Raw genomic sequence first — 23,832 nt, forward strand, 5'->3', positions numbered from 1 at the left:
CTGAGACACACTGAGTTTTACAAATAACAAGTTGCTTTGCTAGACACACATTTCTAAACTGCGAAACATTTCCAACTCAAAATGGGTTGACAATACATTCAGCTGGATATTATCTGTGTCATAATAGAAATTCTAAACAGATTTACATATATACAAAGGCTATCCAAATGTAAGTTTGCTTACCATATCCAATAGGCAATAAAATTTTCCATGTACAATCCAAGTTACTAGGGTAATTTCCTGGAAAACCTGGGCTTAGGATCACACCACCCATGTTTGTCAGAGTTCCACCACATTTAGCTATTAAAATAAAAAGAAAGTCACCATTCACTTTAAAAATATTGATTCTTAATATCTGGAACACTATTATTTCAAAAAACAATTTTGTATTTTATCCTTGTGATCCCCATACAGCAAAATTTATCAAGTTTCATGAAAGAAAACCAAAAAAGAATTCGAGTAAAATGCTTAATTCATACAATACATTAACTGTGATTTTACTGTTATTTTGTAGGTTCATCTGTAGAATGGAAAACCCATTTTCTCAGGCTTACAGTTGTGCATAATAATGTCTGATGCTATGTTGAGATAGACTTCATATTTGGAGGACCAGATCTGCAATTAAACTGAATTATGATCAAGCTCCATGATGCAGATCTATGACTTGAGTGAAAAAGAAAAAATAGAAAACAACGAAGCAAACAGTCAAGTTCTCCAGTTCAGAAATGATGCTCTAACTACATAAAAAGTCTTCCTGGCTTAGTGTTTGCGTATGTTTTCTTTAACAAGTTCATGTGCATAGAGAGTGAAAAGACATTTGCCTCATTCAGGATAAGCCTAAGAAATCTAAATAAAATCTTGTAGTTTATTTTGATTATTTGAGGCAATTTAACACTACTCAGGCCTATGAGCCTTCCTGCCAGCCATTACAGCGATGTACCAGCTGGTAACACAACTGTGATACTGAGAATTGTGACCATTGCACTGAAAGTCTGAGGATGGTCTACCAGATAAACCACATAAGAAATTGAACTTAAATTGGAAAACTCCATCAAAAAGATAAAAAATCAGTCTCAAATAGCTCTAATCTCTCTATCTCCCTGTGATGTTAAATAGAGAATCAAGTAGAAAAACAAACAAACAAATAATAATAAAAAACCAAACCAAAACAAAACACACACAACAATTTTGTTTTGCATTTCTAGAAATAAATAAATAAATATTAAGGGTTGATGCTTATTAAGGGTTTGTTCTGAGGGTTTATTTGTTTTTATGGAACTATTTACACCTCCAAGAGAGTACAATTCCATGAACTCTTTGAAAATAGGAATTATATTTAATCTTCATTTAAATGAAGATGCTCTCTCTCACACACACACAAACACACACAAAGCCAATTACTAAAGAAAATGTCTTTTCCTTCAACTGATTTGAAGGAACTGACCTGCTTTCATGTTAACTGAAAGTGACTGCTTCTGCAGAAGTTGAAAACTCAATTACTATGTAGGTACGTTCAACTATGATGAGAAATCTTTAAAACTATTTCACACTGATTTTGCTGGATATCATATCCATCTTTTAAATGATGTTAAAAAGAGCAGCCCTTGCTAACTGAATGTTAAAGTTAAAAGCATTCACAATTAATGTATTTCACTGCTGCAGTGATAAAACATGATGATGGAATTGTGCTTCCCTTCCCTTAATTTCTGCTTTTTCTTGAAACGAGCATGCCAAGAGACATCAGAATGTTGACTCTCTTAAACTTTGCTTAATCAAGAAACAGTCAATAGAACAACACTGTTACTTACAAAGGGAAAACACAGATCTGCTGAACAAGATCTTTGTGAGCTTAAAGGGGAAGTTACTTTGTTTGTTTTTCTTTTTCTTAAAATCAGCATCTTTTAGCAACTATCTCATATGAAAAGAGCTAGACTCTTTTTCACCCCTGCAACTCTGTCATTTCACCATGTCTGATGGCTTGGCTTCTGAGCTGCTCTCTATTGCAGGCAAACTGCCTGCTGCTTTGAGAAGTCTCCTAGGCTTCTCCTGACCAGCCTTATGATTTAGATGATTTAGAAGGTTCTTCACTCTAATTGCTCTGCAAAGAGTAGATGCTGACTTTTCCTCCTTTCTGAAGAAGATTCAGCTCAGTTCAACATAGAACATTCATGACAAACAGTTGATGTCTAGGTTTCCTCTACCTCTTTTCACAATTATTTTTTAAAACAATATATACATTAAATATAAAATCAATTTTCAATGTGATTTCCCATGTTTCACAGATTTAAACAGAAACTTAGCATGTGAAACAGAATTATGTGAAGGAACAATAACACAGAAAAACAAACAAACAAACAAAAAAACAGAAGTATTTTCAGATGTTCAGAACACACAGAAAACAAGTATGTATCCATACCAATGCAGAGAGGAGATGGATAGTTCCAGCGTCGAACTGTTCCTGGCATACAAGAGATATGAGAACGGCCCTGTTTGGAAAAGGAAAATAATCATAATGGGACCTTCCAGCAAAGAGATCTACAGAGGATTTCCTTATCTTACCCACCTCTTTTCATGTATCGCCCAACTGTATTATAATCACTTTCATGTAAACTATTCTCAAATACATCGGGTTTCATCATCTTTTTTTACTGAATAAATGTTGCAAAACACTCATCATTTCAACAACTTGAAAATCTCTTCAAATTTTCAGGCTAAATATAAAACGCATTACAAGAAAGAACCAGCTAACTATGTGCATTCATATGGACAAATCAGTTTGCTCCCCACTTCATTCCAAGGTCCTGGTTCACTGTGTAAGCATAATAGTTTACTTTCAGCCTGAAATCTGAAATATGGACAGAGAAATTTGTTCCACATCTGCTGCTACAGATGGTATGGATGTTGATCATGCCAAAACAGTCATCCACAATTACCAGCAGGGCTTGAACTCTCACATGCCCTCACAATATGACACACTGCATACATGTAATATCTTGGCAGAGAGCTATAGAAGTACAAATGCCTTTTTATTTAACTGTCATTTTTAATTTATCCTGCCTATATTTAAGAAATATCATGTGTATCAAACAGAATCACATAGTAGCTTGTAGTGAGAAAATGACATGGCTGTAATCTGCAAAATGTATTCCTATGTATGTCAGGGTGGCTGCCCTGAAATGATTACAGAACACTTCCAGTTTTACTTGCACCAGGAACAGTTCAAGCAGAAAATTCAAGAGTAGCACAAACACTTGTGGTTTTTTTTTTTCTGTTTTTTTTTTTTTTTTTTTTGTTGTTGTTGTTGTTGTTGTTGTTGTTGTTGTTTTTGTTTTTGTTTTGGCAGCCCTGTCCTCTGTGGAACTCAGTTTATGGTATCTGCTGTTGGAATATAAAAGCTGAATAAACTGGCAGGAATGAAAGTCTGATGTAAAGACTGAGACATGGGACTGAGAGATAGGTACTGTTATGATACTCATTTTGATATGTGAAATTTGGGGAAGTTGCATCTTTTCTTGTTTTTTTCTATTTAATTTAGTCAGGTAGCATATTTTGGGAATTTAATATTTTATTTAAATATTATTTGTCCAAAGCAGTCAACTTAAAAAAAAAAAAAAAAAAAAAAAAAAAAAAAAGGATAGAATGAGCAAACTAGTAAAGGAAAATTCATTTGTTTTGACAGTCTCTATAATACAAACTGTAGCACTTCAGAAAAAATGTGTTTGCATGTAAAAATTTGATTTTCACTTAAATTGACAGTAAATCTTTTTCTTATAAACTTTTTTAATTTAAAGGAAAAGTAGCCATGTACTTATTGTATCCTTTTAGTTACTTCCAAAATGGATAAGTTCTTGAATAACTTACTTAATTAAATATTTCCTGTTTTATTTTATCCTCTTCCCATTTTTCTATGATTGCACATCTCTGCCGGGGTTGAGGGGGAGAGCAGTAATTTAACTACCACAGTCAGGAAAACATAAAATGGACCATAAAAGATCTTCTGATAAATAAAGTTAAATTATTCCTTGGGTTTCAAGCTTCTTTCCAACAAGAGAACACTCTGATTTCAGTCTTTTAAAGTTCCCTCCTGGGGGAAGACACTTAATCCTACAGCTAGCAATTACCTTTCTTATGCATCTCCAGGTAGTAGTTTAAGCTCTATGACTTTTCTGGTAAGTCTCAATTATAAACTAATCCACACCTGACTGTTATTGCTAGCTGTGAATAAGTTCACTAAAGACAGGGTAAATCCATTCCTAGAGTGGGGAAAAAAAAACAAAACACCACCAACAAAAAACATTTTACACACAAAAGGAACTGCAAATTTATGCTGGGATCTACACTCATTGAATAGCAAACATGTTGTATCTTATGGAACTTAACTTCCATTATTTATATATTGTTTTACTTGGAGACATTTTTACTCTTCCTGGCTGAAGAACATACTCTACATAAGCGTCTATGAACTTTATTATAGAAAAGACCATACAGCATACAAATATTCATCATTATTTTGAAAAGGCTTAAAGGCTTTCCTATTTATTTATTTATGAATTTAGTTATTGCAGGCTCTTTGTTTTACACTTAAAACAAGATAATGAAACTATTTTTTGTAAGTCTGTCAGATTCCACAGTTGGGATTAAATTTGTATGTGTGCGGAAATACAGTTAACTCATGTCTAAGTTAATGAACAATATGCAATGAAATTTTAAAGAGGAATTTCATTGTAGGATCCCTGCAGATATAAAAACATGAGTGCAGTTAAGCATATTCTAGGGCTACAGAAAAGACCTGCATACATGCAAAGGACATCTTGGGAGATTGTGACACGTACACTTAAACTTATCATTACCACACAGATCAATTTCTTATGTACAAACCACTTCTATACAAACATATTATTGTTTTTTAATTAATATTACATTCATGAACTCAGATTATTGTACTTTCTTTAAGTAAAAATTGATCCAAAACCCAAGACATGGCTAACACAATGCGTGTCTTCAAAATGTTTCCTACCACTCCTACCATTTCTGTATTAGTATTCACATTCTAATGTTACCACTCTACTTCAATATTTAAGCATTACTATTTTCAGTTCAGTCAGAAAATACAATGAGGCTGTATCTCAAAGGTCTGCCTACATATAATACACGCAATAAAAAATGGAACCATTCCTGTTTTCGTACTCAAAACTCAGATGTTTCATAGCTGAAAACTTAAGGAGAGAATATGCAATGATAGGCAATACAAACAGGAATCACCCCATCAAATCTAATCTGTGTAAAGTTAGAAAAGAAGTTAGAAAGTTTACCACGAGTATCTAAGTAGTAAAGAAAGATATTTTCAAAGCAGGTGTTTGTCTTAATGCATAATATTAAGGTGAGTCAGCTTTTGGAGTTGGGTAACTATTTCTAATTGCTAAAGTTAAATTTAAACAGACATTTCAGGTTAGATAGCTGTTTTTCAGATGGAATAAACTGGATTATATGCAATTTCATCTCAGTAGGAATTAGCATAAGTTAAGTTTCTTACTTTGTTCTATCAGATCACTGGCATTGACTACACACAGTAGTTGGATATTTGCCTATATAAATTTCAAACTTAATGGCTCAGAAGCAGTGGAATGGCTCATGGTGATGAGGTGCTAAGCACCCATCCCAAAATATAAAAACAGCAAATATCTGCCAGATCTACCAGCTATACCATCAGACCCTGATGCTTTCACAATAGCCTGGAACTGAATAAAAGTACCTCAAGAACACTACATACCTTCTCTACAAATATACCAATGAAGAATTTTTTCTAAAAGTAGGCAGAAAGTGTTTACTTTTGTCTTAGTATGACACATTTTACAATAACATTAAATTCACTGTTGTTTAATCAAGTTTATTACAGGCTGATTTCAAGGTAGACTCTCTATTGAAATAGAATGTACTGTGTCTAGGCATTAAAAATCGTACAATGTCCTTAACGCATTCAATAAAGAACTATGAAACTATGAAAATATAATTACTGAACTAGGACAAAACCGTGATAGCAAACAAATAGGATCGCAAACTAATAACACTGATGATCAAATTTCAATACTCATACCTTTGTCCCGGCTGTAGTAATACAGATGTATCTGTAAAGTACTGCATTTCATCATATACTTAGTTCAGTGATACTTCAAAATGTAAAGAGGTTAATGGTCTTTAAAAGGAAGTCATAATAGAGTTCGGAATAAACATTTAATGGCAGCCAGAGTTTTTGTAAGAACCATAAAATAAAAATACAAAGTTTGTAAAAGAAAGAAAGAAAAATAAACAAACAATAACAGAAAGAAGAAAGAGAGAAAAAGAAAGGAAGAAGTACCTGTAATGTATATCCTGGTTCACATTGAAATGACAAAACATCATTCACCATGTATCTATCTCCTGATTTGATCCCATTGCTAGGAATTACAGGTTCTGGACAGGCAGCAAGTCCTACAGCTGAGCAAAGTAAAAACAAATATTGGAAAATCATAACAAAACATTTTGGAAAAAATGTTTTGGAACAAAATCTAGAGACAAAGGTCAAGTTCAGTCAACTTGATCTCATCCATTAACTGCAAAGAAGTTCAAACATCTGAAAACAATAACAACTGACTGAATGCTATGACTATCTTTCTTATGGAATTCAACCTCTTCAGAGACACAAAGTACAACTTCACAGTGTTAAGTACAGAAATCACAGGATATTTGGCTCTACTCTAACCTAAAATGTTTGAATGTTGCTTGAGATCATGAAACAGTACCTGAGACTCTAGTCCTAATGAAAAAATAAATAAATAAATAAATAAATAAATTATAAAAAAAATTAATTTGAGATTATGCAATTTAGAGATTTTGATACAGACAAGGTTTTAACTTGATGCAAATTCATGCATCTACATTTCATTATTGCCTTACAAATTTTAAATATGCATTTAAGAATGTGTTGTTTTTCTCCTCACTTCATCTACTGCTAGTTTGTTTGTTTGTAGTTCAAGGTTTAGTTGAAATAAAAACATTTTACATAATGAAGGATACAGGAGCTTGAAGTAGTTTTTACACATTCTCCTGAAAGTGTTGCCTCTGAGCCATTTCCTGGAGAGAGGTTCCATGAAAGGTCCATACATAGGTTCATGCACATTCTTTCTATGACTTGTGCCTTCTTACATTTTACTTTCTTTTTCCAGGACTGAGCAGTAATAGTGGCAAGCCACTCTCATGCTGAGTGACAGTTATCAAGCTATGAATGTCAGACTTTAAACCAACTGCTGCAAGAATTATCCAGCAAAACATTTTCTAATTTGCACAATGAGAATTATTTAAGAATTAAAAGCTACAGGATCTCCCTGAAGCAAGGTTTAATTTAGGAAAATAACTCACTTTAAAGACTTTCAATAATTTTTACCACAAAATTCACAAATAATAACATTCTACAACACCACAGTCTCCCAGTTCACGTCACAGTGACTTCACATGGCCACTAGGGACTTCATAGTCATTATGAACTGTAATGTTCATACATAGGTATGAGAAAACATCATTAACTCAATGGTATTCTTTAGTTGCAGTTTTCTAGTATAATTCCTTTTTTCATTCACTCTGTGTTTCATAATATCATAAATATATTCACATCTGGAAATTTTGTTTGGGTATGGGCTGTGATCTGCACCCACACAAACTCCTTTTTTGCTCCAGTATTAAGTGAAAGGTAGCATCTAGTTTCAAAAACTACTGCAGCATATAGGCTAACTAGCATTTACTAACTTGAGAATCAGTATACAAACACAACTCGAATTGTCATGGTTTTGTAATTTTTGCTATTGGTATTCCACATCATGACATCATGTGAAGCATAGAGAAGAATTACATGTCCCAGAGGACCTCACAGTCGGAGAGGGAAATATGTCACGGAAGGGATGCTCTCTCTCTCACTGCCTGGCAGCGGGTATGGGTGTGCTTCCAAGTTGTGGTGCCTTCTATTCCAAAGTAGGCTTATCGGTCTTTGGTAACCTCTCTCTCTCTCTTATTTTATTTGATTTATTAGACACAATTTCAATTAGATTGTATTTTATTGTGTTACCGTGCACTCTGATATCATAGTTAGTAAAACAAGTTTTCCTCCTTAGATTTGTTTCCTTGAGCCCAGCTCCCATCTCCCTACCTCTTCTCCTTTTCCGTTCCCATTTTTTGGGGTCAGGGGGCCCACAGGCCTACTGCCTTCCTGTCATGAACATAGACTGATCTAGATAACTCTGTGACATGAATCAAACTGCATTTTTTAATTTCATTAAATTTCTCACTCTTTATTAGGAAATAAAGTAAAAAATATGTGCTTAAAACTCACCATTCTTAAAGAAATCAGCCCATAACAAATACTATGATAAAAAATTGCTTACAGATAGTGATTTGAAGTTTGTGAATAGAAATTTGAGGCTTACTTCCTGTCTTCAAAAAAGTTCACGATTGATCTCAGCATTCTTTTGCATTGTAAGTTACAGGCCTGCAACCTAAAGCTGAATCAATAAAACTACTATTGCAGATTTTACTGAGTCACATGAATAGTTTTGTAACAGTGACTCCATGGCAATGCTAATAATAATGTGCTCATTATTTAACTCTATCATTAGTTTAACAGCATATAGAATTTAAAAAGACTATGATGAAAAGAAACTCTTCAAAGTAATTTTCAATGCAACTGTTATATAAGGTAGGACACCACATATTTTATCATTAACAGATTTTCATAACTTGCAAAACTTTCTGCTCTTTGCTTATACTTCATATTATTGTCAGTTCCCCCTTTGATGATATAATTTATAATATAGATATTCTAAAAGCATATCAAAAACCAGTATGCAAAACCTACTCATAATATATTTTATTTGTCATATATGACATTAGAAGCAAAATTACTTCCTCAAAAGCAAAGAGATATTTGAAAGCAGAAAAAAAAATATCCCCAAATCTTCTAATCATTAAATAATACTTGTCTATAATATTTATTTTTGAATAGGTGAACCAAAATAATATGTTCTGTCTTGTTCTTTTCTGCAAAACAATATTTATGTGGAACAGTTGAACTAATATTTAATTAAATTTATCATAGAGTTCTGGAAAAATCCATGGTACAAGATGCATCATATTTTCAAACTTACATGAATTCAAAACATTTTTGATTATAACTCATCCAAAAATCAAATGAATGTTTGAGAGAAATGAAACAAATTCTAGTATTTGGGAACAAATGAAAGAACTTGCACATCCATTGACTCTGAAATACATTAAACTAGATTGTGAGCAGTCAGCAATGAAGGGAAAGCATGTAAAATGTCAAACCCAAGCAATCAAAAAAAGACAAGGATTGCTTAGTGCATTCTCTTCAGAGCTCTGCTTCAGCTATGCAGTACAAGAGAGAGCAACACATCAATGTCAAGAATTATAACCTTCTCTCTGACCTTCTTCCACTTACTGCCTGATAAATACCTTCTTGGCCTCTGCAGTGGCATAAGACAAACATGCCTTACTTCCACAATTATATACATGGCTACAATTACCTCATATTCTGTTGAAACATCACTGCCATTGCTGGCAGAAAGAAAAATCCTTGCTGGCATATCTGACAATGTGAATGCCCATTAGTGTCCATTTCAGAAAGCTGCAAACTGAGCAATGTAAGAATTTCTTGACAGCTTGACCGAAAGTCATCAGGGGATTCTTTTTTGATTTCCTTCCTCCCACCTTACATGGCTAACTGAAACACACTGGTTTTTACTACACTACAAACATTAAGGGGGAGTGAATCCTTTCGATTTTAGTGCTGGTGTGTAGCAAAACTCAAGTTGTTATTCCTCTCAGAACTGCATTCCTCAGATCAGTCTCGAAAATGGATTTATCTCAATGTATTGCTGCATCAGCTTTTACTACAGTGAAACTGACTTTAACTGAGAGATTCAAACATCATGCTGCATGAGCAAATATTCATTATTTTCTGATATTTATTATATCACACTTGTTCATGCATTAAAAGGAAATATTGAAACTTCTTCTAAATCAATAAATGAGATTTTAGGACTAATCTTAAATATCAGTGCCCATAAACACAAATGAATGTTTGGATAGTTGATTCCTTTGCTCATTTACATTAAAATTAATTCTATTAAATAGAAGAAATATTTATTCTTTCTAATGCTGTTAATATCAGAAATACAATAATGCATTTTTACTGGACTTGTTGGAAGCTGTAAAAATAAATAAGTTATTTATCCTATTACAGTTAGTGAGAAAAAGGTCTGCATAGGAAAGATTAGCTTGAATGATTAATTCCTGTCTTTCTTATAGTTACCTGTTGCATACCACTTAGACTACTGCAACCAGCTTAACACCTACAACCCTTCTGAAATAACAAGAAACAATGCCACACAGTGGCTCTCAACAATACTTATGATTATGTTATAACCAGAATGTTTTTTTTTAAGGCAATGACCAATTCCTTCCCTTAATTTGAATGAGTTCATGTACCTGACCTACTTAAAGAATGAAGTAATGAACAAAGAACCTGTCATTGGATGCCCTAGCATACAAGATGGGTAATGCCCCTCAACTTGGACAATAAACTTGTATTCTTATGCCTAATTTATATACTTATGCTGAACCTAAAAACATTCTAAGTATGAAGGCTCATTTGCTATCTGCAAATGGGGAGAGCAACAGAAAGACTCCGAAGAAAAGAATACAAAGTTCCAAGAAATAAAACAAGACTTATTAAATTATTTAAATTAATTTGGAATATTTAACATTAAAATAAGCTTTGATCAGAGGCTGAAGCATTTATAAAGTATTTATGAAGTTTTTTAAAGTTACTATAAAACAGTAAAGCAGTATGTAGTGTGGAATATATGTAATGAAACAGCAAATTAAGTATATTTTAAATATTAGTTAAAGCTATTTTCTGTAACACACAAACTTAAAATCACGCATCATCTACACTGATGAAAATACATTTTTAAGTAGAAATTCCATTCCACTGATTCTAAGATACAAAGGGGATATTTAATTTCTATTCTAGATTAATAATTTCAGTCCTGAACAAATAATTTAATAGTTACTTAAGTATACTGCTCCATTTTTCTTGCTCCTTGAAATTTCTTCTGGGATGAAGAGAAGTTTTCTAAATGATCCTCCTTCCTAGTGTCTTAATGAAAACTTTTTTCTTATAAATTTCTGGAAATTTGTCCTTCAACTTTCAAACATTTCTTCCGTACATCATTCCATTTCCTCTTATCATGACTGCATGAATTTAACTACAAGCCCTATGAACTGAAGAACTGATGAATGGGAACTGTAGTGTTCAAAATCAATTGTTTTTCTGCTGTCCTCAAAAAAGACAAATTGAAACAAGACAACATAGTACAGTCCTGCAAAACAGCTACTGATAACTTATAAGAAGAGGCCTTTAGTTACAGAATCACAGAATTGTAGGGGTTATAAGAGACCTCCAGAGATCATCGAAACCAATCCCCCTGCCAAAGCAGGTTCCCTACACCAGGTCGCACAGGCAGGCGTCCAGGAGGGTCTTGAATATCTCCAGAGAAGGAGACTCCACAACCCCCCCTGGGCAGCCTGTTTCAGTGCTCCATGAACCTTACTGTAAAGAAGTTCTTGCACAGATTCATGCAGAACTTTCTATGCTCTATCTCTTACCCACAAAGGTTTGGAACCACTTTGCTACTTTTCAAGGATATATTCTTGCAATCAAGGCATACAAAGAATTTCATCAAAGAAGACAAATTCTCAAACTCTCTTTTATAATTGCATTCCATAAAATTTTGAGAAGTACTGGAACAAAAACCAAAAACCATTTATTCCATCACTCATTTAAGTATCCCAACCAACAGCCTACATCCTAGAAAAAACAAATCCACCTCTGTCCTTAAAATGAATACATTAATTGTTGGCCACTGGCTTCACAATGGGGCATCCTAAATATAACCAATTTACTTATTTTTATACATCTGATTTTGAGTGATACTGTATTTTTGAGTAAATGTTTAAATATAAGATGAAGTTAAATGATTGATCTCAAAATCCTGCTACAGCTGTTCAGTTAGTCTTATTAAACAGAACAGACTTAGATAATGAGCTCCCATACTATGACTACTCAGACATTCAAATTTTTGCAAGAGGATGAAAGAAACAACAGGTAACTAACAGGTGAATTTCATATCTGTAGAGCATCTGATAAAAAACATTATGAATCTAGTCCTCCTTTTCTCTTGGTTTAATAAAAAAATATCTGAAGTTCTAATACAGCATTTTATGTTGAAAAATGTTTCCAGACATCAGACATTTTTGTGCTTTCTTCAGCAAGACAATCTATCAAAAAGACATTCAATCAAAAAGACATTTTTATTCTAAATTTTAAATTGACTTCTGAACTAAAGCTATTTATTTTTCTAGAGCTACTTCGAACAGTACATGTCTGAGTGATCACAGGCTTCAGAATTCATAACCAAACAATAGCAACAATTGCACCTTGTTGCACTGAAAAAATATTTTCCTGTTCTGCTTCTTGGTCTAAAAAGACTGTTCAGTACAAGGCAGTAACTTCTTGCTATGGTGGTGTGCTCATTTTGTGTATTAACACACACACACACACTGTTATACTGTACTCCAGTTATCCCTGCAGGGACCATATATCCACACACAAAAGCAAATTATTCTTTCCTGACAGACTGCCAACAGAATAGTTAACTAAGCTCTGAATGTTGAATTTTGTTACCTTGACCTGCACTGAGCTGCATTTCTAAAAAAACCAGCATTTAAATATTGGCACCGCTGAAGTCAGTAGATGCTTTAGCAGTGTGAAGTTGTGGGACTGGCAATTAGGAGATCAAAACACTTTTTCATATAATATTGGCAAGGAATTTGGTAAGGAATCAGACGGATAATAAAACTCATACAATAAAAGATACAAAATTAACCTCTAAATGTTAATTGTAAAGTAATTTTCTAAAATAAATGTTTACAATCCAAACAAAATTACGCATTTATTGCAGGGTGAATGAAAGGCTTGAGCAGAAAAGTTTTCAAAAAGCTGGAATGGTCAACAGACTGGGGGAGAGTTCATTGGTCAGAAGAAATAAGAATGACTTTGTGGTGGGAATATGTACTCAACTATTGTTATATACAATGAGTACTCAATTTGTACAATTGGGTTAGCAAAGAGGACAAAGCCATTTTAAGTTAAAAAGGTTCTGGTTCTTATCTGGAATTTTAACTTGAGATAATCTGGAAAAGCAACACAGTGAAAACCAACAGTGGGAAAAAGAAACTCCAAATATTTCAAGAAATGGAGGTTAACTACTGTATGGGACAGTCAGGTAACTTTCTCCTATGAAGTAAGGTTGAGGGAACTGGGATTGTTTAGCTTGGAGAAGAGAAGGCTCCAGGGAGACCTCATTATGGCCTTCCAATACTTGAAAAAGTGTACAAACAGGAGGGGAAACAGATGTTCATAGTGATAGTGATAGGATAAGGAATGGTTTTAAACTGAGACAGGGAAGGTTTAGGTTAGATATTAGGAGGAAGTTTTTCACTCAGAGGGTGGTGACGCACTGGAACAGGTTGCCCAGGGAGGTTGTGGATGCCCCATCCCTGGAAGCATTCAAGGCCAGGCTGGTTTTGGCTCTGGGCAGCCTGGTCTGGTGGCTGGTGACCCTGCCCGTGGCAGAGAGGTTAAAATTAGATGACCTTTGAGGTCCTTTTCAACCCAGGCCATTCCATGATTCTTTGGTTCTATGATCTGATACTCACAGACAAGAAATAAATGGTTAGTGATGCATTAGTCAGTGGAAGCCTTATCTGCACTGACAATGCACAGTGCATGTTAAGATCCTAAAGGGACTGAAGAAGGCAAATAGCTGATTTTATGCAGAGACTTTGCTTTAGTCTGGGAGCTGGTAGGCAGATGATATGGCATCCCAGACTCAGGAGGTCCTCAAAGGAGTTCAGGGACAGGAAACTGTACAGGGCTTTAAGTAATGTATCTTTCAAGCACTGGAGTGGCCCTTGTACTCAGGAAAGCAATCAGGGAGCTTACTGCAAAGCTCCTGTGCATAAAAGCAGTATGGAGAAGCAGGGAGAGACTGACAGGGATAAAGTTTGCAATCATTCACCAGTCACATATCTCAACTGAAGCTGGGATTTACAAGGGAAATAACTGCCTCAGACTTCACCATCAGGAACTCTCAAGCTTCTCTGTTTAGTGGCAATGGTTAGTGAGCAGAACTAGAAGTGGATGAGGAGCAACTCTGAGACTAATTAACACTCAGTCCATGGGATAACGAACATACAGACTGCATCCAAAGGTGCTGAAAAAAAATTGTTTGTTTGCATGCTTTGCAATTGCATCAATTTACTGAAAGGAATTTGAAGAAAAGAATAAAACAGGAGGGGAAGAAAAAAAAAAAAAAAAAAAAGGTGTTATCAGTTTTGTTTATGCAAATTGGCCAATGGTGAAATTAACAAATTTGTGGCTACCTATGTTTTGGAATCAGATGAAACAAGTCAAAACATATATACATTAAAACCCACATTTTTAGATTATCCTTTTGAATTTCTAGCTTGATTGATTATATGCTGCTGATTTGTGAACGCTGATTTCAGTAATCTGAAATGTCACTTCCTTTAAAATTTTAAATTTAATAAATATCACTCATGTCAGGATCACGCTGAGTAGAGGTTGGCAGTCTGAGAAGGAAAAACAAAGAAAAAAAAAAACCTAGCACAAAACAAACAATAGAAGCAATCTCTCCATCTATACACATGCTTTTTTTTTCTGAGAAATTTTTAAAAAGCGAGTAGTCTTACTTTTGTATTCCAGGTGGAAGCCAGCTGCAGCCACACTAATATCAGAGTGAAAATGTAGATAAAGCTGATTGGAAGTGCTATTCAACAATGCTGGCACAGTTGTACCTGGAAAAATAAAAGTTATGAAGTAAACTGTAACATGTTGTTCTACCGTAGGTTTTTAATGAAAAGATATAACCAGCCTCATTTTCTTCTCATCATGTGCATGGAAATCTCAAGTTGTGATACTAAGTGGCTATGAAAATACAATCAAACTGGATTCTTTCATGTCTAAATGAAACCTTACTCATTCAGGAAAAAAAAAAAACAACAACAACAACAAAAAACAGATAGAAGCAAACAAAAAAAATAACCCCAGAACATCAGTGTAGGTTTTGATTACAAGATCAAGCTCAACAGCCTTTTTTTTTTTTTTTTTTTTCACATACATAAATAATAGCAGTACAGAATAGAGCGGACAATCTAAATATTTCCTGTGTCCTCTCTGGATTTTCTTCCCACTATAATATTCCATCACTTATCTTAACTCTGTGGATATAGAAGGAAACAGAGAAACAGGTACAGGTGCAGCACATTAAAAAAATGAAAAAAGAAAAAAGCATACCAACTTTATTTAGCTAATTCAAATAGCAAGTAATCAAAACTGTATGTAGCTGAATTCAGTGTGTGCTACACAGAAAGCTTATCATTAATCTTGGACACATCATCATTAGCACTGATAAGTGTGACAGTACATTTTCTTTGTTTCCATATGACTGCTACGTTAATCAAATCATATAGTCTAATGATGGCAAATCTGCTCAGGCTAAGAATTACATCCTTTTTTCTGCATACCCTCAAAAACAGCATAATAAATGGTGGTCACATGAAAAATATTTTCATTTCTTATAGGGCATTTGCTGTTTCTATAGCAACTGAGAGCAGCCAAAGTATGATCTTTAAATTTGCTCTTAAAAGAAATACTAGAAAGAACTATCCTCAAATTTCTACAATATAAACTAAGAAAAGTAAAAACGTTTGAATCTAAAACTGTAATAAGCAAAACCTTGATATAACAGTTAAAAACATGGTTGGTCTTCATACATTGTAGCCCTTTAAAGGAGGCTTTACTGTCTCACATGTAAGCTACAAGCATAGAATTTCACAAGCAGTACAGAGCATTCATGTTACACAATACTTACAGAAGAACACAGAAAACAAGGAAACGTCTTCTAAAAGAGGAATTTTCATGGTATCCACACAAAATATTTAGCTAAGGCATCTACTCAGTAAAGTTGAAGACACTGACTCATAACTGTGGTGCTGTACAAGATTTATTGAGACAGATATACCTGCTGTGTTTTACTACTTATGAAATTATGTCACACTACTGGCACAATTTCGAGAACAGCAGATTTTATCCTGTATTAATATATTCTTTATTACTCTACTCCTACACTACACATTTCTGTTATTTCTATTAAGTCTTATGTTCATGACATGAAAAACGGAAGTCTACAGTAAAGCAGTGCTACTCCATCTCCAGTGAAATATTTTGTATTTTCCTGGAAATCAGGAAAGCTTTTAAGTTAAATCAAGATGATATGCTTTTACTGTAGAATAAGAAATTGTTTTGAGTCTTAAGTGCTGTTAAATAGGATGTTGCTAAATGGATCGTTTAATCGTTTTTTTATCTACTAGGTTGAAAGCATGTGCTGTACATTTCAATTGGCAATTTTCTTACTAAAAATTTAATATACAACATAAATATTAGTTTTTGATACAAGGGCTGCATCAAAAGTAATGCTTACTTTTGTTACATAGGCCCACAACATCAGAGGCAGATGGTGGGATGGCAGTAGAAGTTAAAACTTCTCACCAATATTTTGTTACATTTTGTTGCTTGTGTGGCAGCAGAGTAGCAGCCTGACAAAATGCTGTCTGATGTGGAAGTGCACATGAAGCGAAGGTATGTGGAAAAAATGGCACCCACTGACATTCATTGATGCTCGCTGAATGTTTATGGAGACCAAACAGTGGAGGTGAGCACAGTGAGGCAGTGGGTGGTGCATTTCAGTAGTGGCAACAGCAATTTGAAAGACAAACCACATTCCAGATGATGATGCAGATTTTTACAAGCACAGCATGCAGGCTCTTGCTCACTGGTGCTGAAAACACGTAGCTAATGGTGGTGACTATTGTGAAAAACAGCTTTTTGTAGCTGAGAATTTTCTCTATCAAATACTTCTGTTGTGCTGTTTTTATCTGTTGTAGTTTCCATAGAAATAAATAGGAGACATTACTTTCAGAGCAACCTATGTATAAAAATATTTAAATATGTAGACTTTAATACATGACATTTTATTATGTAAATTTTTAAATGCAACATTAAATTGTTCAACTAAATATCCAAATAAATATATTGTGTTTATTTTATTTGATCATTAATCTGCACACACACAATCCAGTGTGAATCTATTACTTAAAAGTTTCTGAAGTCAGAAGAGAAGGAATGTTCCGACATTTGGCTACACCAGAATTACATCAGGCAGTGTACACGATACAATCCATGACTTAATCTCTTGTTTTTTTTTTTGTTTTTTTTTTTTCCTTGGCTTGGTTTATAGAACATTCTCTTTACATAAAAGCTGTTTAATAAAAGTGGAATAAAATCATATGTGTCTAATGTACTTGTGAAACAAGAAATGACATCGTTTACTATGTCCTAATCACAATGATTTTTTTTGTTTTGTTTTTGTTTTTGTTTTGTTTTTTTAGTCCAGTGAATTTGGGTAAATGGTGGATGCTTCATCTTTTTCTTGAGAAAGTACATCTAAAATGAATAAGCTAAGTCAAAGTTATCAAGGAAATTCCATGAATGTCAATACCATTTTGTATCAGTATATCCTTTCTAAAGGAGATATGGGTTAAATAAAACACAATTTTTCAAAGTTACTGTCAACTAAATCCCACTAATGAAAGCTAAATTTTGCATATTTGCTTCTGAAGATCTCTCTTTCAATATTGATACAAATTTATAACACTTGAACAGCAATCCTCTTTATAATAAGTTTCATAATATCATAAAAGATACCACACAAATATACTCCTGTATGTGTGAACATGCTTTTTGGGTATACAGGAGAACCAATGATGGCTTCTCATGCACCTACAGTCAGTATGCTCAGATCAAAGCATATCCTTACCTGAAAAACTCCCAAGACGTGGTGCTGTCATATCTCCACCATCATATATTTCCAGAGAGTCCCAGTTATGTTCAGTGGCAAAGCTAATGACTTGGATCTGCAAAATCACCACAAAACTTTTTAAACAAACAGGTCTTGTGTATTTTCTAAATGTTCTAAAAACAGCAAAATGAAAGGTGAACATGTACTAAAGAGAATATAACTAAAGAGGTTCTAACAATAATAACAATATAAAAAAGTAAATAAAACGTTAACTGTTACTTTTTAAGCTGTCTTAACTTTTAGAAACTGTGAATATGACAACAGGTGACTAAGAAGGATTTTGCCCATATGTTGTATGATTTTAAATAATTGCTCAAAGTGCAAATGAGAAGATAATGAAGACCTCACAAGTCCTTTAGTAATATTCTAGCAGATAGAAAGGGTTGGCATTCACATATCACATTGAAGAGTTTGCATACAATACTTTACATAGTTGAAAGAGAAAACTGCTTGTTAACTATTTTTCATGCCATCTGTACAGAAATTAAATTAAGCTAAGCAAAGAACAACAGTGAGATAAAACAAAGCATAAATATTTGAAGCAACCCCAAAATGATGCAACTGGTAACTGTTTTTTGACACTTACAAATAAATAAACATTTATTTTTTAAACTGAAATACAAATAACTTAATATTCCATGCTTGACAGAATATAGACTTGCCTGAATACCTGATCCCTCAGTCACTATGATTTTCCACACACAGTTCAAGCTGTTACCATAAGGTTCAGGGTAACCTGGTGACAGAATAGTACCTCTCCGCTCAGTAAAATTCCCACTACATGGCACTGAAAGAAAGCATTATAATGAATTATTACAAAATTTTAATTATTTCAGAGAAAAGTAATGATAATGTTACTATCAAGTTATCATAGTTATCTGTCTTAATATAAAATCATAGACATTAAATAATGAATTGAACTCAGAAAGTAATGCTATCTAAAACATATTAACAATATGCAGTATTCAGATACACCTTGCATGAATGAATCATTTCAAAGTGAACTTAATTCTGAAAAAGCCTAGAAAAAGCTAGCAGCTCAAGCTAGTTGGGTCTTACCAGCAGATAACAACAAACAACTGTTAAATCAGAACATGAAACCCAATCTTGATTCACAGAAATCCTGTGAACCTACCTACAGCTTAGGATAGATTTAACATTGTACCTGGCTGGTAAAACAGTGTGGGACATTACATATATTTTTAGCATATGTGGAATTGCTTCCTTATAGTTCAAAAGACCAGAACTAAGCTAAGCAAAAACAGAATACACAGAAAACAGGACACCTACATTTATTTTTAGAACACTCCAATTAATTGTATGGTAGATTCCTATGAATATCAGTGAGCTTTGGATACAAATCCAGTGAAGGGTGAAGAAAATCTTTCAACATTTACAAGGACAACAAAGTGTCAAATATTATCCCATTGGAGTCCTGTTGATAAACTAGAAAATTAGCTAGACTTAACAGAGCTGTCATTTCTCATTGTGCATTATGCTTCACTTGAAGAAGAAAAAAAAAAAAAAAAAAAAAAAAAAGATGTAGCCATTCTATGAGCAATAGGAGCATCCAACAAATACTGAATAATAAAACAGGTTAAGACACTTTTGGAGAATTAAAATCTGTCCTGTATTTCAAGCTGTGGATGAGTCATGAAAATAATGAATGTTCAAGAAAATGTGCATCTCACTTGTTCATATAATCTAAGTCATTACATGAAACACTATACTGCCTACCAGCCAGCTGGTTCTCAATTACTTTTTGATATGGAACACTGCTCTTTTAAATTGGGCATGACTGATATTAATCGAAGGAGAGTGAATGCCTGTTAAATACTATTTTCTGTCATAGCTCCTGAATTCTAATTCAAAGACATACATGACAAAACAGATGAGTTTAAATGTAATTACTTACCTACACAGCTTGGTACTGTGTCATTCCACTGAGCTAAGGCATTAGGTACAGAATGACATCGGATAGCTTTTGAGCCTTGCAGCAGATATCCAGGACTACATTCAAATCGAACAACAGAGCCTGCTGAAAACTCAGACCCAATTCTCCTTCCATACCTAGGCTCTGGAACTGAGCTGCACTGTGTATCACTTGTGCGTGGAACAGCTGCATCGAAAGAGAAAGAAAGAAAAATGCCATGAAATCAAATGACAATCATAATCTAAAACATAAACAGATTGCTAAATATGCGTATTGTTTCTTGTTGGAAATAGTTCCTTTTGTTAGCTTCGTTAATGTCATATCAAAGACTAGCCTAGTGTTTTCATGTCTATCTGAACTTGGATTTGTTTAGGTTGGGAAAGAGAAGCCTGCAGAGACCCTATTGCAACCTCCTGGTACTTGAAGGGAGCTCACAAACAGGAGGGGGATTGAATTTTCACATGGTCTGATAGTGATAGGACAAAAGAAGGTATTTAGGTTAAATGTTATGAAGAATTTTTTTATTCAGAGGCTGGGAGATGCTGGAACATGTTTCCCAGAGAGGTTGCAGATGCCCCATACCTGCAGGCATTCAGGACTAGGTTGGGCAGTTTATGCAGGGGAGTTGGAACTGGATGATCTTATAAGGTACCCTCCAACATAGACCACTCCACAATTTTATCAATTTGGGCTGTGATAGCCACAGGATGAGAGCACTTCATCACATGTGAGTGTCAGCTCAGAGGGCAAGAGATGTGGAAATTAAGATACAAGATAACAATGTATTTGCCTTCTTCACTTACACAAACACTGATACCTATCACCTAATTTATTTATTAAATGCGGAAACTTTGACTTCTCACTAGAGGCCAAGAGAAATATTATACTATATCAGATATGAAAACTATGCAACATTATATCAGTTATATAATGTCACATTGGACAACATTCTGATGACAAACCTTACAGTAATTACTTTTACAAATAATTTCTGAGAATTCACAAGCCCGTTATGATGCTTGAACAGTTAAAGCCTGTAAACAATATTTAAAGAGCAAAATAATAAAATTAATTATAAACTCGCATCTTTATTTATTTATTTTCCCCCTTATACTTACTTATAACTATTTCCTCATAGCAAGCATTTTTTGTACTTCTTGACTTTTGTCACTGTGCATGTGTTTGTGTACCAAACTTATTCTGCTTTTTATTTTGCAGTTAGCTAATAGCTGCTACAATTTAAAAAACAATAAATGCATTTACAGAAAAAGTATAACTGTGTGCAATATCATATTTAGACTTGGATAAAAGTCATATATAAAAATAATCTCATTAATATGAACACAAATATGTACTCTGAGTGAGTGACATCTTCAGAAGCTTTGTTTGATCAGTTTAGTATTGCCAAGAATTAATTTCAGGGAATCATCACCAGGGTTGGAAAAGATCTTCAAGATCATACAGTCCAATAATCTACCTATCCGTCAGTACAACATAACATATAAATATTTCTTGAACACCTCCAGTGGTGGTGATTCAACCACCTCCCTGAGCAGCCTGTTCACCTCTCTTTGAGAAACTATTCCTAACATTCAACCTGCATCTCCCTTGGTACAACATTCCCTCTAGTCCTATTCCTAGTTACACGGAAAAACAGGCAAAACCTCACTTAGCCATAACCTCCTTTCATGTAGTTGCAGAGTGCAGTGAGGCCTCCCCCGAGCCTCCTTTTCTCCAGGATGAACAATCCCAGCTCCCTCAGCTGCTCTTCATAAGGCTTGTGCTCCAGACCCCTCACCAGCTTCCTTGCCCTTATCACTGCATCTATATATGCACGAAGTAATGCACATAAAAAGTTTTAAATGGGGCTGAGACTTTATTCCTGATAGATTGTCAAATGCAATGTTTCTCATTTACTAACCTATTTTAAAAACAGCATAAACAGAATCATTTTATTTTACATACCTAAATATGTATATTTTTGCTGGCCTTTGACTGAAGAGCGATATTCCTTTCTATTCATTACCATACATAAAATATTTTTTCAGCTACCCTGGCTACTATGTAACAGACAAGTTATGTGGAACCAATACATACATATTTTCATCTTGTCTTTATTTCTTGCACTGTCATTTGTTCTAATCACAGTAACAATTATTGAAGTGTAATCATTTCAAGTGCTGGTATCTTTTCTGAAAATTAACATCTATTTTCAACTTGGACATAGAACATCAATTGAAAACTATCCCATCTTAAATCTAGCACAAAACATGTAATATTTCAGTAGAACATTGGCAGTTCTCATTTGCGTTTATCTAATATGATTTTGTATCAGTTTTCCATACTTAACTGAGAATAACAGTTATGTTTACACAAGTACTACTAAGTGCAGATAAAAGCTTGTTAAACGATCATTTCAATATACTTGGTCTTAATAATAGTAACAGTAGAACACATGCTCCCTTTATGAATATGCAATAGGATGATTTGTAAGGCAAGGTCATACAGACACAGTAACATTATTATTATTATTATTATTATTATTATTCCCCTAAATCAATAGGCTATATGGCTGCAGAAGATTTTGGTCTTGAAAGCCTAAGTTATGAGATTAATTCAAGACTGAAAAATATGGGCAGAGGTGGAACCTGCTGGAATGATAATTACACAGTAAGCTACTGCAGAACAAAAGCAAATACATTTTTCAAGTCTTGAAAATGGCTAAATATTTTAACCAGTGTAAACAAATCACTTTTCCTTTCAATACATTTTAATATTCTGACTTTGTTCAAATCAGTGGGATTTTGTGATTAACGTTTCAACAGGACCCAAGCATCTTGAAAACTGAGTATCAAGATGCAACTTGACTAACTGAGAAACTCGGTTGTGCATACAGTTCTGTACAGTTCAAACCATGGCAAGGAGCTATTATGCACTTATGAAAGGATCATGATGAAACTGTAATTTAAGGCTTTGTACATCACTGTACTTTTTCCTGATCATGAGCTGGAGACAAAATGCAGCCTGGCAGATCAATTCAACCGACTCAGACTGCTCTTTTTAGTTCTTTTATTTTCTCTATTAGATGGTCTACTGGGCAAGCACAATTTTATTAATTTATTATTATTATTATTTTAAGTGTATAATGACTCCACAGCTGTCTAGGCGGTGAAAGCTGTATAACTTACATTTACCACATGTTTAGGAATGAATAGATCTCCCCCTGAGACTGCACCGATGAGAATTTTGCTCAAGACAGATTATTCCTAATCATGACACGACACAAATAAGCAAGTCTTTTTTTTAGCATGGGTCATCCATCCATTTACCATACTTTTTCAGAAACTTTACTCCATTGCACAGTAAGTCTTCCATAGGATGACAAACCCTCAGAAATATCCTCAGCCCACTGTGAGACAGGCTACAGTATCTTTACAGGTGCGGCTCATATGGCATGGAGTGCTTCCTTGCTAGCAACCTCTCCAGCAGCATCTCCAGCCTTAAGGTGTTGTTACTGTCTTAAATATCTCTAAGCTTAGGCCTGACATGCTACTCTGATTGGTGGAAGTTTGGTACAGTTGTTTATGTTAGTTTCATAGGACATTGTATCTGAGCATCACATAATAGTTCATGACCACCTTCCACAAAAGTCTGCTAGGTAAAATTTCAGCAGGACATTTGTCTTCCCCTTGCCTGTCATCATTAAGGGGCTCTTAATGTCCTTACTTAATTGTCTTAATTGTCCTGATTGTGTCTCTGCATCGTTCCTAGAGTACTTTCCACTTACTA

The 23,832-nt window shown here is 34.2% G+C and overlaps 1 protein-coding gene across 3 annotated transcripts in view; it reads right to left on the reverse strand.

The window, feature by feature from the left end:
- The window catches only part of CSMD1 (CUB and Sushi multiple domains 1), a 935,567-nt gene that overhangs the window by 101,884 nt on the left and 809,851 nt on the right, over positions 1-23,832 (reverse strand). For all 3 annotated transcript variants that reach the window (XM_072330835.1, XM_072330834.1, XM_072330833.1), the window contains 7 exons: positions 20,026-20,229; positions 18,773-18,897; positions 18,069-18,165; positions 14,884-14,988; positions 6,356-6,474; positions 2,417-2,486; positions 184-300 (listed from right to left, as the gene is read on the reverse strand). In XM_072330835.1, coding sequence (XP_072186936.1) covers positions 184-300; positions 2,417-2,486; positions 6,356-6,474; positions 14,884-14,988; positions 18,069-18,165; positions 18,773-18,897; positions 20,026-20,229 — 837 coding nt within the window. The remainder of the gene's footprint in view (positions 1-183; positions 301-2,416; positions 2,487-6,355; positions 6,475-14,883; positions 14,989-18,068; positions 18,166-18,772; positions 18,898-20,025; positions 20,230-23,832) is intronic.

Source organism: Excalfactoria chinensis, chromosome 3 (genome assembly GCF_039878825.1).
Source record: "Excalfactoria chinensis isolate bCotChi1 chromosome 3, bCotChi1.hap2, whole genome shotgun sequence".
Lineage (NCBI taxonomy): Eukaryota > Metazoa > Chordata > Aves > Galliformes > Phasianidae > Excalfactoria > Excalfactoria chinensis.